This window comes from Eschrichtius robustus, chromosome 1 (assembly GCF_028021215.1).
Source record: "Eschrichtius robustus isolate mEscRob2 chromosome 1, mEscRob2.pri, whole genome shotgun sequence".
NCBI lineage: Eukaryota > Metazoa > Chordata > Mammalia > Artiodactyla > Eschrichtiidae > Eschrichtius > Eschrichtius robustus.
Genome location: NC_090824.1, coordinates 91,591,843 through 91,606,399, shown reverse-complemented (window position 1 = coordinate 91,606,399; position 14,557 = coordinate 91,591,843). Strand labels below are relative to the sequence as shown.

The 14,557-nt window shown below is 38.4% G+C and overlaps 1 protein-coding gene across 1 annotated transcript in view; it reads left to right on the top strand.

The window, feature by feature from the left end:
• The window catches only part of SPG11 (SPG11 vesicle trafficking associated, spatacsin), an 89,493-nt gene that overhangs the window by 36,249 nt on the left and 38,687 nt on the right, over positions 1-14,557 (top strand). Inside the window, exons 18-26 of the mRNA XM_068550704.1 lie at positions 626-771; positions 2,300-2,461; positions 4,796-4,862; positions 9,043-9,208; positions 10,341-10,546; positions 11,139-11,247; positions 12,177-12,336; positions 12,710-12,982; positions 13,639-13,839. Of these exons, the coding sequence (XP_068406805.1) occupies positions 626-771; positions 2,300-2,461; positions 4,796-4,862; positions 9,043-9,208; positions 10,341-10,546; positions 11,139-11,247; positions 12,177-12,336; positions 12,710-12,982; positions 13,639-13,839 (1,490 nt within the window). The remainder of the gene's footprint in view (positions 1-625; positions 772-2,299; positions 2,462-4,795; positions 4,863-9,042; positions 9,209-10,340; positions 10,547-11,138; positions 11,248-12,176; positions 12,337-12,709; positions 12,983-13,638; positions 13,840-14,557) is intronic.

The window sequence follows — 14,557 nt, the reverse complement described above, 5'->3', positions numbered from 1 at the left end:
GGATATAAAATTCCTGGGTCTGGGATTATATGCATTTTGAAGGTTCTTGATATAAGGCTAGATTGCTTTCCAGGAGGGTTATACCATTCTTTTCTGTAAGTCCCAGCTTCTATGCACGCTGACCAGCTCTGTGCTTGAGGATGAATATTTTTAAAAATCATTGCTGATTTGATAGGTGATGTATGGCATCTAATTACTATTTTAATTTGCATTTCTTTATTGCTAATGAATTATATACTTTTATGTGTCAGACCATTTATATTTCCTTGTTTGTAAAATGGTTATTTCTTTTGTCCATTTATCTGTTACAGTCAGTATTTTGGGCTTTTGTATTGATATGAGCTCTTTGTTGAAGGCATTAATTGTTAGGTTGTCATCTGTTGTTGATTTTTCCCCTTGTTCATTACTACCTTTCAATTTTCTTTGTTTGAATGGAAGTTTTTATTTTTATGTGGACAAATCGTTCTTTTTTTCCCTTTGTGACGTTTTCCCATTGCTCTTAAACTTAGAAAATCCTTCTTACTGTGGATAGAGTTAAAAATGAATTTTCTTTCTCAGAATTATGTAATCCTTAGTTTAGTATTTCTCTCTCTCAAGGAGAAAAATGTACTCTCTTATTTTTCAGATCCCAAACTGATCTTCCAGGCTAGCCTTGCAAATGCTCAGATACTTATTCCCAGCAACCAGGCCAGTGTAAGCAGTATGCTATTGGAAGGACATACCCTCCTGGCCCTTGCTACCACAATGTATGCCCCTGGGGGCGTCAGCCAGGTATGGACAGCACTTCTACCTGTTATGGCAAAATAGGACTGATTTTAAATTTAGCAGAAATATCGGTGGATTTTCTAGATCTCAGTTGATATTAAAATATGACCACTTACAAGTATTTCATTAGATTAAAGAGCATAAAACAAGGGTGAATTTTTAAACTTTATATCATATCCTCTCAAGTTGAAAGGAGACTGCTATAGTCAGCCCTCCATATTCAGGGGTTCTGCATCCACAGATATGGAGGGCTGACTGTACTACAGTATTTATATGAGGGACTTGAACATCCTCGGATTTTGGCATCTGTGGGGGTCTTGGAACCAATCCCCTGTGGATACCAAGGGGCGACTGAATGTTGTATAGCGATTTTTTTCCCGTTTATTTGTTCTCTAATACTCCAGGTTTGTTTTCAGGACAGAATCAAGATCTAATTGCTCCTTGGAGTAAGTATACTTTAAATCTGTGACTTGGGAATTATTCTCTGTTATTTGACCTCTTTGAGAGTTAAAAAGGAAATCATAATTTTTAGCTACCCTTAAAAACTCTTTTGAGGAATCCAGTGAAAAGTTGCCCATCTCTGCTTTTTTGAAAGTATAGTGTGGCTCGTTAGAGGGAACTTAAGAATGCTGTTAAACATCTAATCTGCAAAAGTTTGTTACTGATGCTAGCTTAATTTAATACCACCTCTTTTAGATTGTTGCAGTATACCTTAACTTCATGGTTATTTATTCTTCTGTTTTTGATCACCTGTCAGAAATCAGTCAGAATAACTTGAGACCTGAGAGGAAAGGACCTAAGAGTCATCTAGTCTAATAGGTTTTTTTCTTGTAAAATATTTACTATTTAATATCTAAAATTTTTAAATATTGTAGTAGCAGAGCCTTTTTTAAAACAGCTTTTCCTTATGCAGTTTGAAAACCACTGATCTAGCTGAACTTTCTAATTCTGTAGGTGAGGAAACTGAAGTCTGCCTGATATTAAATATCTAGCCCAAGGTCATACAGCTAGTTTGTCTTAGAACCAGAACTAGAACTGTTGGCTACTGACCCCTTGTCCAGTGCTGTTTTCACTACCACCTATTATATCAAGCTAATCTTGTTTCACAGGCTACTTATGAAAAAAGGACTTAGGGCTTCCCTGGTGGCGCAGTGGTTGAGAATCTGCCTGCCAATGCAGGGGACACGGGTTCGAGCCCTGGTCTGGGAAGATCCCACATGCCATGGAGCAACTAGGCCTGTGAGCCACAATTACTGAGCCTGCGCGTCTGGAGCCTGTGCTCCGCAACAAGGGAGGCCGCGATAATGAGAGGCCCGCGCACCGCAATGAAGAGTGGCCCCCACTTGCCGCAACTAGAGAAAGCCCTCGCACAGAAACGAAGACCCAACACAGCCATAAATAAATTAAAAAAAAACAAAAAACAACTGACTCAGTAGAGTCTTTGTAAATTTAACATAAAAAAAAAAAAAAAGAAAAGACTTAAATTTGGAGAAGAGAAAAACATTATTCTATACCATGTTATCTTTTTATTTAGGTTGTTCAGAATGAAGAAAATGAGAACTGTGTGAAGAAAGTAGATCCCCAGCTACTGAAGATGGCATTAACTCCTTACCCCAAGCTTAAAACTGCTCTCTTCCCACAGTACACTGCCCCTAGTGTCCTGCCACCAGATATTACACTCTACCACCTGATTCAGGTACAGTATTTAGGAGTATCAGTCAGCGTTCAGCCAGGAAAACAGGAACCACTGTGGGTCTTCCAGATGGAAGCCATTTAATATAAGGAATTACTTATGCAGAATGATAGCAAAGTGGAGAAACCAAACGTGTGATGATGAGACAACCCAAAAATTAACAAAGAAGGAAGCAGTCAACACCCCCTAAGGCTGCAAGAAAGTGGTGGTGTCTGAACCCAACAGCTGGAGCCTCTCTGGGAGCTAAAATCACAACCGGGCTACCTACTGGGAGCTGGGACGAGAGGGTAGGGCTGGAACCATGCAAGAGATGCCCTAGAAAACAAAGAAGGGGAAAATATCTTGGTTTCTCCCCTCTTCCCACCTTTAATCTCCCATGTTGTCTCTCATGGCTAAACCTGTCTGGTAGCCAGAGGGCAAGTGAGTTTGGGAAATGCAGTTCTCTGCAATTCAGGGCAGAACATGGGAAAGGTAGAAATGGATCTGAGAGCAGACAGATAGTTGGCCAGCATACTTGTCTGCTACTTTCATTGAAAGCTGCTTCATTCTACCACTGATAATTTCTGTCTCTTCTCAGTGAATAGGGCTGTTTGTTTATTTAAGTCACCTTTAGGACAAAGACCTCTTTAAGAATGTGAGAGATTTCCCTGGTGGTCCAGTGGTTAAGAATCTGCCTTCCAATGCAGGAGATACGGGTTTGATCCCTGGTCAGGGAACTAAGATCCCACATGCCGCACAGTCAGCTAAGCCCGTGTGACGCAACTACAGAGCCCGTGTGCCTCAAGTAGAGAGAAGCCCACGTGCCACAACTAGAGAGCCCATGCGCCGCAACCAAGACCTGATGCAGCCAAAAACAATAAATTAAAAAAAAAAATGTGAGAGAGCTGTGAACTCTCTACCCAGAAAAGTTGCACATAATTTTGCTTATATTTCAGAGGAATTCACAGATTCCCTGAAACCTATCCAGGGATCCTCAATTAAGGACACCTTCTTTTGCTCATTTCTCATTTCAAAAGGCCTTTGCTTTTTTTCCTGGGTACAAATATTCCTATAGTGTCTTCAGTTCAATCTAAACTCTATAATCCTATAAAGGTACAAAACCTCTCTTACTCTAATGTGAAAACTTTTTAGGGTGCAGACTGGTGCTACTTAAAAATGTGGTCCCCAGGCAGGTGCCAGTCCGTGAACTGCTTGTTGCTGGTATGTGTCAGCAGAGTTGGTTTTTTTTTTTTGGTTGGTTTGTTTTGTTTTGTTTTTATGTAGCAAGACTTTCTCAAAGAAGGAAGCAGTAAGCTAGATTCATATTTATCACAAGCTTCTTATCTCATTGCAGACCAGCACTTTGAGTAACATTGGTATATAAACTAGATATAAGTAGATTATATAAAAACATAGTTTTACTACCTAAAGTGGATTCAATCAGCCTAAAACATAAGCGGTTTCAGGTTGTTCTTTGTTCTGTTTTCAGGTTGACTGATGCAATTTTTTAGTCCTGTTATTTTAGGCAAAGTATTCCTTCCTTAATAGACCACAAGAGTCTCCCTTAATTTAAAATTAAAGCTGCTTTGGAATTCCATGGCTGTCCAGTGGTTAGGACTTGGCACTTTCACTGCCATGGCCCAGGTTCAATCCCTGGTCTGGGAACTAAGAATAAATAAGTAAATACATACATACATGCATACATAAATACATAAATAAAATTAAAGCTGCTCTTTTCTTAGTCATCCAGATCTTGGCCTAAGAGTTCTGTCGTCTCCTATATCCCTCCCACCATCTACTTACTGTCTTTGCTAAACCTTTGGCCTACAGATTTCAAAACAGCCAGCGCTCCTTGCTCTCAAACCTTTTCTGACTGTCCTGATCTTAGTCGGCTGTTTTTTCTTTGCTGTTGTTATTGATGGTTTGGTCATCACATTCCTTTAACCCTTGATCTAGTTGTCTCACTCTTTCCTGGCCTGCCTCAGCACACCTTGTTGTATTTACGTGGTAACATTTTCTTGCCTCTTAGTCCTCTTGCCTTTTGATTCCAAAGGACTTCTAAAGCCCATTTTTACATTATAATTGATGCTGGTTCTACCAAAAGAGAGTATATTTTGCAGACATAGTTTGAAGTGCGGAGAGTCTTTAAAAGGAACATAGCCAGTTCTATTTTTATTAAAGTAGAAAAATGTCTCATATGCTCTGTGTTCAAAGAATTTATGTCTAGAAAGATAAAAGTTTTTAATTGCCCTGAAGAAGGGAAGCAGACTGCCTGTGAAGCTCTTTCATATGGTTTTGTTTACTTCGCTTTAGAATCAATTAACTTTTAACTCTGATTTGACTTTTCCCCTTTTTCAGTCATTATTGCCCTTTGATCCTAGCAGATTGTTTGGCTGGCAGTCTGCCAACACACTGACTATAGGAGGTAAGTCATTATGGATTCTTCTTGCTTTAGAAGCATTTCAGCAGTGTTGACAGAAGTTCATTTATGTAAAGCCAACCTAGTTTCCCCCCTGCTTTCTATTTTAAAAATAAAGGCACATTCCACTGGAAAACATTTTCTTTTTTTTTAATTGAAGTATCGTTGATTTATAGTATTGTGTTAGTTTCAGATGTACAGCACAGTGATTCAGTTGTATATATATTCTTTCTCTGATTCTTTTCCCTTATAGGTTATTACAAAATATTGAATATAGTGCCCTGTGCTATACAGTAGGTCATTGTTGGTTATCCGTTTTATATATAATAGTATGTATATGTTAATCCCAACCTCCTAACTTATCCTTCCCCACCCTTTCCCCTTTGATAACCATAAGTTTGTCTTCTGTGTCTGTGAGTCTCTTTCTGTTTTGCAAATAAGTTCATTTGTATCATTTATTTAGATTCCACGTATAAGCTATATCATATGATATTTGTCTTTGTTTGACTTATTTCACTTAGTATGATAATCTCTAGGTCCATCCCTGTTGCTGCAGATGGCATTATTTCTTTTTTATGGCTCAGTATAATTATATATATATATATATATATATATATATATATATATATCTCACATCTTCTTTATTCATTTATCTGCTGATGGACATCTAGGTTGCTTCTATGTCTTGGCTATTGTAAATAGTGCTGCAGTGAACTTTGGGGTGCTTGTATCTTTTCTGATTATAGTTTTCTCTGGATATATGCCCAGGAGTGGGATTGCTGGATCTTTTTTTTTTTTTCCCACTTATATTTATCCTTTATTCTCATAAATAATATCAAGACACTCTCTATGTTGAATCAGCTATGGAGGATATAAAAAAAAAACACACAAAGCTCTCACTGGATATATGATGCCCTTCCTTAGGTTGGCTTTTACATTCTGAAACATATATAGAAGAGTGTATATAATGTAAATGTATGGTAAAAATAATAAAATGAACAGCAATGTACCCTCCACCCGGCCTTTTTTTTTTTTTTAAATTTGTGGTATAGTTGATTTACAATGTTGTGTTAGTTTCGGGTGTACAGCAAAGTAAATCTTTTATACATATATCCACTCTTTCTTAGATTGTTTTCCCATATAGGCCATTACAGAGTATTGAGTGGAGTTCCCTGTGCTATACAGTAGGTCCTTCTTAGTTATCTGTTTTATATATAGTAGTGTGTATATGTCAATCCCAATCTTCCAATTTATCCCTCCCCACCCTCCCCTGCCAATTACCCCCTGGTAACCATAAGTTTGTTTTCTACATCTGTAACTCTGTTTCTGTTTTGTAGATAAGTTCATTTATGCCCTTTTTTTAAGATTCCACATATAAGCAATATCATATGATATTCGTTTTTCTCTGTCTGACTTATTTCACTCAGTATGACAATCTCTGGGTCCATCCATGTTGCTGCAAATGGCATTATTTCATTCTTTTTTATGGCTGAGTAATATTCCATTATACATATATGTATCACATCTTCTTTATCCAATCCTCTGTTGATGGACATTTAGGTTGCTTCCATGTCCTGGCTATTGTAAATAGTGCTGCAGTGACCATTGGGGTGCATGTATCTTTTCAAATTATGGCTTTCTCTGGATATATGCCCAGGAGTGGGATTGCTGGATCATATAGTAGCTCTACTTTTAGTTTTTTAAGGAACCTCCATACTGTTTTCCATAGTGGCTGTACCAATTTACATTCTCCCCAACAGTGTAGAAGGGTTCCTTTTTCTCCACACCCTCTCCAGCATTTATTATTTTTAGACTTTTTATGATGGCCATTCTGACCATAGTAAGGTGATACCTCATGGTAGTTTTGATGGAAAACATTTTCTAGGAAGCTGAATTGAAAACATACTGTGAGTTAAAAGTCATTGTATGAGGTCACTAGTGCTTTACTTGCTGGGGAATGTAATATAGACCTGCTTAAATTTCTCCCTTTCCAAAAATCCTTGTTCACTTGCACTACAGTATTATAAAGGTTAAGAGCATAGGTATTGGCATTAGACAAATCCTGGCTCTACCGTGTAATAGCTGTATGACCTTGGGCAACTGATTTAACTTCTCTTCAGTTTTCTATAAAATAAGGTAAGTGACAGTGTCCACCTCACATGTTACATGAGAATGAAAGGAGACAAGGCATCTAAAAAGCTCTTGCAGTTCCTGACACGTGGTAAGCACCAGATGCGCACACACTGCCATCCTCTCTAGACCATAAAACTTCCCCGGATTTTTTTTTGTGCTGTTCTTAAACTCTGCTTTTTCTATTTTCTTTTTACTTACTCATTTTGAATTAGCCTTTAATATCATATTACCTGTGGTGCCTCTGCCTATATTACTCTAAAGGAGGCTTCAAATTAGTACTTTTCGCATAATATATACCCTGTAAATATTTATTGACTTATGTAAAAGTGCATTTTCTAGTGTGTCACTTTTATAAGTTCAAATTTCAATATATTGAATTTACCTAGTGCCTAGTGCAGTGCCGGGCCTATAATAGATATTCAATCGATATTTGTTCAGTGCAGGATAAAGTAGTGCTTATTGCATTTTCAAGTGAAAATACTCATTCTAATCTCAGTGAGGTTACTGGAGAGTAGACAGAATCCCCTGTACTGTTCTAATGGCTCCAACTCCATCAGTTAGCCAGAGTCCTGAGGCCCTGGTGGAGATGGAGCTCTCTACTGGGTACACAGAGGAAGTTGAAGGCATGTTCCCTGCCTGATTTTTAGAAGTTTAAAACATATTTGAGGAAATAAAGCACAAATTAAATGAAACAATTATCATGAAGACATAATATGGATTTTTAAAATTGGAGAGTTGTATTTAATTAGAATGTTGACTTCTTTTATCATATGGTTTTACCACTGAAAGTGGGCACAAGGCACCTGCGTGGTGATTTGGCTTCTGCAGCAGGCCAGAGAAAAATTTCTCTTCAGGTAGAATTTTCTCTTATACAAAATCTCCATACTAGCCACCAAACCACTAATCAGGGTCTTATTTGAATAAAAACTCAAGTTTTTCGTTCAGCTTTATATGAACTCAGCAAATATTGAATGAATGAATGGTTTTATATGTAATTGTAAGTTACCAGAGTCACTCTGATCTTACAAAGAATACAGATAAGGCGTGTGACAGTTTTTTAATCTCGAAGGAGGTATACTTTTAAGTAATAGCTTTGTAAGATGACAGACTCCTCTAAAGTCTTCAAGTCCTGTTTTTTTAATAAGAGCTAAGTCACAATATAAAACGTCCTTGGAATTCCATGGGAGGGATACAACTTTATTTCAGAAATAAGCTTTGAACTTTGGAAATAAGAGCAGATACACTGTTAACAGTTCAAAATGTTGTTTTGTCTCATTTTTTTAATAGGTAGTAAGTGGTTAAGAAGCAGTTAACTGTTCCTATCAAGCCCTAACTTTATTTCATACCAACTTTTCACATCCAAATATCTTTTGACTTCGTATTTTTCTAAAAAGACAAAAAAAATTTTTTTCTGCTTTTTTCGTGGGCACAGAGGAACTTTGAACTACTCTGCTGGTCTTGGAAAGATGGTATCATGATGTAGATAATAAGGTGCTCTATGAATCCAACATCAGAAAGTACAGGTAGTGATAACAAAAGTTTATTAGGAGGGTATTAATATGGAGAAAAGGATGTTCTCAAAGTATTTGTTGGAGAAAGGTACAGTGAGTTGGCCTTGGTGAATAGAGGATTCATATAAATATGAGACGAAGAGATTTCATTGTGCAGTGAGCTGCATGAATGAATTTAAAAGCTACATTTGCAAATCATTAGCAGAGATATTGTAGTTAAAGGGTTATTGCCACTGTGAACTTAATGGATCATCAGATATAAAATTAAAGCATCTAAAATAACAAGTAAGTTCAGTAGGGAAAAAGCATAGTTTATAAGTTTTTATGCAACTTCTCAGGTACACATTTTTGTATAAAATGAGGGCTACCTCCACACATTAAAATTATTACATCTTGGTGGTTCAAAGTGATACACAGTGGTACAAAATGATTATAGCAACCAGTTTTCTTTTACCATTGCAGAGTAAAGTTTTCCACATGCAGATCTGAAATTAATCACGGTGAGGTGCAGAGGATTAATAACTGCTTCACTTTCCCCCCAGATGCAGTGAGTCAGCTCCCACATTTCTCTAGCCCTGACCTGGTTAATAAATATGCTATAGTAGAACGTCTGAATTTTGCTTATTATTTACATCATGGACGACCATCATTTGCGTTTGGCACTTTTCTGGTTCAGGAATTAACCAAGAGCAAGACCCCCAAGCAGCTGTGAGTATTTAAGACATAATTTGTACTCTTAATAAAAGGCATATCTGTGTACTTTTACACATGCATATAAATGCATATAAAAAACCTATTGGAAACATACCACAGTTAGTAATTATATTTGACTGGGGAATTATATATATATGTATTTTTTCATTTGTGCTTTTCTGTATATCCCAGGTTTTTGGCATTTAGCTTGTCTTTTGTGTTTTTTGTTTGTTTGTTTGTTTGTATTTTGGCCCGCGCCATGCAGTTTGCGGGATCTTAGTTCCCCCACCAGGGATTGAACCCATGCTCCCTGCAGTAGAAGCATGGAGTCCTAACCACTGGACCGCCAGGGAAAAAAGATTAAAATATATTTTAAATAAGATAATAAATATATCTGAAAACCATGTTTTAAAATAATGATCCAGGAGCTTGCCAAATGTTAGCGCTCATTATAAAGAGGGAATTCTATAGTGAGATGTGAATTCTGTATTTAAGATCTTGGTCTTTTATAATTCACTTTTATAAAGCACAGAATTGGGAGGAGTATTTGATACAATCAGCAGCTAAATACAGATTTATTGTTTTATAGTTAACAAAGTAATGCATCTTTATGTTAAAATATTTAAGTAGGTCAGAAGGGTGAACAATGAAAGAGAAAAGTCCCTCATTCTCTCATCTTCATTCTACATAGTATATAAACATGGTCCTCGAAATTTTCCTGTTCATGTAAAAGTACATATATGAGTCATTTAAAATGTATGTGCTTTATGATGTCAAATTTTAGGTGGCATTAATTTTCTTGGTAGTTCGTGTACATACTCACAATAAGATCATAAGTTGGTAGTCTTTCATAAGTTCTATTCCATGTTCCCTGAATAAAGTTGGAAGCAAAAATAATTTGGACTATGAGTAGGCGTTTTAGGAGAAGGTAAAATACAAGGGAATAGGGGGCTATGGAGCCGGAAGGTGACTAAAAGCTACCAAGAACCTAAATGGATGTACACAAGGGGTGAAAAAGGGAAGGGGGAGGAAGTCAAAAATCGCATGCGTCTGACGCTCCAAGTATCACTGATGTAATTCAATCCGCTTTTCCTGGTGAGAAAAAATTTTCACATGCTCATGTGATTTTGATTCCTTTCTTTTTCAGGATCCAGCAAGTAGGCAATGAAGCCTATGTTTTAGGGCTCTCCTCCTTCCACATACCTTCAATAGGAGCTGCCTGTGTTTGTTTCTTAGAACTGCTTGGCCTCGACAGCCTCATGCTCAGAGTTGATATGAAAGTGGCCAATATAATTTTGAGCTACACGTGTAGAAATGAAGATGCTCAGTACAACTTTATCAGAGAGTCTCTAGGTACAGCACCTTTATGTCATTTGTTTTGTTGAGAGGACAAGGGACAAATAGGTCTAAGGCACTGAATTGTGAGTGGTTGGGGAGGAAACAGTTATCTTCTGTTTCATCCTTTTTCTGCAGAATTTTTTACACTTTATCTCACATTATTGGGCCCTTTAATGGGTTTCTGAAATGTCTCTGGGCCACACTCTTCAAACAGAACTGCCTAGTTCCTGACCTTTTCTCTTGACCATATATATATATATATTTTTTTTTAAGGGAATGCTATTTATTTATTTATTTATTTATTTATTTTTGGCTGTGTTGGGTCTTCGTTTCTGTGCGAGGGCTTTCTCTAGTTGCGGCGAGCGGGGGCCACTCTTCATCGCGGTGCGCGGGCCTCTCACAGTCGCAGCCTCTCGTTGCGGAGCACAAGCTCCAGACACGCAGGCTCAGTAGTTGTGGCTCACGGGCCTAGTTGCTCCGCGGCATGTGGGATCTTCCCAGACCAGGGCTCGAACCCGTGTCCCCTGCATCTGGCAGGCAGATTCTCAACCACTGCGCCACCAGGGAAGCCCTCTTGACCATATTTTGTTGTTTATATTTCTTATAGCTGAAAAACTATCTAAACTGGCTATGGGTGAAAAGTCAACCATAGAAGAATTGCTTGTTCTCGTAGAAGAAGGTATATGGGACAGCATTCAGCAGCAGGAAATAAAGAGGTTTGTGAGCTGTGATCCCAGCCTCTTTTCTAGCAAGCTTTATTGTTCCAATCTGTGTTTGCCTAGTCTTTTTTCCAACACATGTTTTCACCAGTCCCCCTAGACCTTATCTTCTTACTCATCGAGCACATAACAGATTTCAGTTGCATCTTGCCATCAGTAAAAGGAGGGTGAAGATAATGATTCCCTCTTTACAGATAGAGTTTCCAAGAGGTGGAGAAGAGCTTTGTCTCCTGCACTGTGCTGCTGGTCTGAGAAGTCTCTTAAGTGTTACATGTTGAAATCATTTCAGAAGGAGCGGGATAGATCTCACAAAATTTGACTCTAAATGATGTCCTTGATTTTTTTCTTGCTAATATATGTCAGTTGATAATGGAAGGTGAGGTGACCATCTGTCCACGAAAGCCCCTCTCCTTATACATTGATGTCATCTTTCCTCTGTGCTATTATCCGCTGGGGCTGACCCAGCTACCCCGACCCTGGGAATGCACCATTCTCATGTACCTCCTGTCACTGACTGTTCTCAACAGTTTCCTTCTCAGCAGGTACCCTCCCCTTAGCAAGGAAGCCCAGGCACCTGTCAGGGCTCTGATACTCTAAAGTGAATCATGCAAGAGAATTAAGCACTCAGACAATTTCTGAGTGACTATTTTTCTCAATTCTCCTAACGATGGTGCATAGCTGTTTGATAGATACTTGGTCGATAAAATGAGGAATGAATTTTGCCAGTATGCTAAGAAATTTATTGTACGTTATGGGTGAAAGAGTCCTTTTTTTTTTTTCCAAAGCAGTCTAATAAATATTTGGTATTTGTTGAAAGGCTTTTTAGAGAATATACTGTAGTTTATTTTTTACTAAGTTTCCAGTTTAAAACTATATTTTAACAAGTTTTTTTCCTCTTAACCCCCCACCCCCACTCCCAATTATAGGTTATCCAGTGAATCCAGCAGCCAGTGGGCATTAGTGGTACAATTCTGCAGGCTCCACAATCTGAAACTGAGCACTTCTTACCTTAGAGAATGTGCCAAAGCAAATGATTGGTTACAGTTTATTATTCACAGCCAACTCCATAATTACCACCCAGAGGAGGTAAGCCACCGATTGTTGCCAGTTATTCAAGAAGCGGAAATTGGAACACTTCTCAGAAGACAGTGTTCTTTCTGTTGTGTATACCTAGGCTTTTGTTTGCTATGATACTATTATTTTTACTAAGATTCCAGTGGGTTGGCTTCAGAGGACTAGTCATTACTACTAAAGAGCTGAAGGAAGAGTTTTTGTGACTCCAGATTGAATATGGAAACTCACTCAAACACAACAACTATGTAAAAGTATATGGTCACCTCTGACGCAGTTCAGGGTGAGAAAGAACTTTGCCTATGCTTTTCTCCAGCATTTTCAGCTCCAGCTGAAATTGGAAGTTGGTTGTCTTTTTTGATCATCACTCATCTAATATGTTTTCTAGGTGAAATCTCTTCTCCAGTATTTCAGCCCTGTTCTTCAAGACCACTTAAGACTGGCTTTTGAGAACTTGCCCTCAGTGTCCAAGTCTAGAATGGACAGTGATCAAGTCTGCAACAAGTCCCCGCAGGAACTCCAAAGAAACGAAGTAGAGATGACTGATTTCTTTGAAATTCTGCTTCAGTGCTCAGAGGTGCCAATCTCCTGGTGCTGGCTCCTGGCAGAAGCAGTGAAACAACAGGCCCCAATCCTTAGTGTCCTGGCCTCATGTGTCCAGGTGAGAATCTTGAGAAGCCTACATTAGGGACTCAGAGGGCAGTAGAAAAAGTGGGAAGAGACAGGGAAGGCTGATAATCAGGGAGGATGTGAGGTGATGACAATGAGGCCCTAGCATGTGTTTCCAAGGTCACTGCCACTTTTTGTGCTTCCCCAGCTTAGTGCATCTAGTGCACTAAATGCACTTAATGCCATCTAGTGCATTTCCTTGTGCCTTAATGTTCAGTAACTTAAGTGATCAGAGCCTTGGCTTCCGGTTGGCAGTCATAGAGAAGGATGCTTTGGTGGACCGACCACCTCTGTGTCTTGAGCAGGGAAGGAGGGATGCTCTGAACAGTCCCTTGATCAGCAGTTCTGCAGAGGACAGTCTTGTTTTCTTATACTTAGTACTTTCCTGACCTCCACATATATCCCCTCGGTTTCTTGGCCTTTTGACCTACTATACTCTGCAGGACAGTTTATAACAGTCCCTTGGTTGTTCATTAGAGCTTGTTTCATGTTTGAAGGATTTTCAAGTCATTTTAACCAATTTAGTGAGGTGACTTGTTCTAAACAGGAAATATCCATCTGTAGTTGTAGCATTGCTGGAAGCTTCTGCAGTCAAGTAATCCATGTGCAGTCATTATCTTATTTTGAAAAGTTCTTATCCACTGGCAGGACGCCAGTGCTATTCCTTGCCTCTGTGTTTGGGTCATCACTTCTGTGGAGCACAGTGTTGCAGCTGAAGCAATGGGACACATTCAGGACTCACTGGAGGGCCATACCTGGGACCTTGAGGACCTCTCAGTCATCTGGAGGACATTATTAACACGGCAGAAGAGCAAAACTCTCATCAGAGGTTTCCAGCTTTTCTTTAAGGTAGTGTTAGTTCATTTCTTTCCTCAGTTTAAAAGGGTTACTTCAGAATATCCCCCATTGGCTTTTAAAATTATTCCTATCTCTGGGATTTTTTTTTTAAGCCAACAACATAATGATATTAGAACTATCATTTATTTAGCAAAGTGCTTTATTTTAGTCAATTCTAACAATAATCCTATATAAAGTAATATTTTAGAAGAATGTTATGAAATGATATTATCCTCATTTTATCCTCAGAGTGATATACCAAGGCTCACAGAACTTAAGTAACATGCCCACGGTCTCAAAGTACTTTAGTAAGTGGTTTACTTACGGTTCAGATCCATAATCTCTAATTCTAAAACTCCTATCCTCTGACCAAAAAGCTCCCACCGAAGTGATGGGAATGTATGGATTAATGCCACAAACAAGCAGTAGGTTAACAGATCAGTGGAGCCCATTACCCAGGAGTGTATGTAGAGATGTCTTAGCAGCGTCTAATGGAACATCTCCTGCTCATGTGTAGTGGACCAAGTATAGACTGGAGTATGGACTGTTGAGTAGGTGTACCTGGCCTGAGTATCTTTTTTCCGAAAGGAACTATAAATTTAATTTCCCTTCTTTTTAATATATATGATTTCATTCTACTACAAAGCTGTTATTAATAGTTTTGTTTTGTTTTGTTTTTTACTTTAACCTCTCTTATATTGGCATTACTCATTGAGAATATAGTATTGAT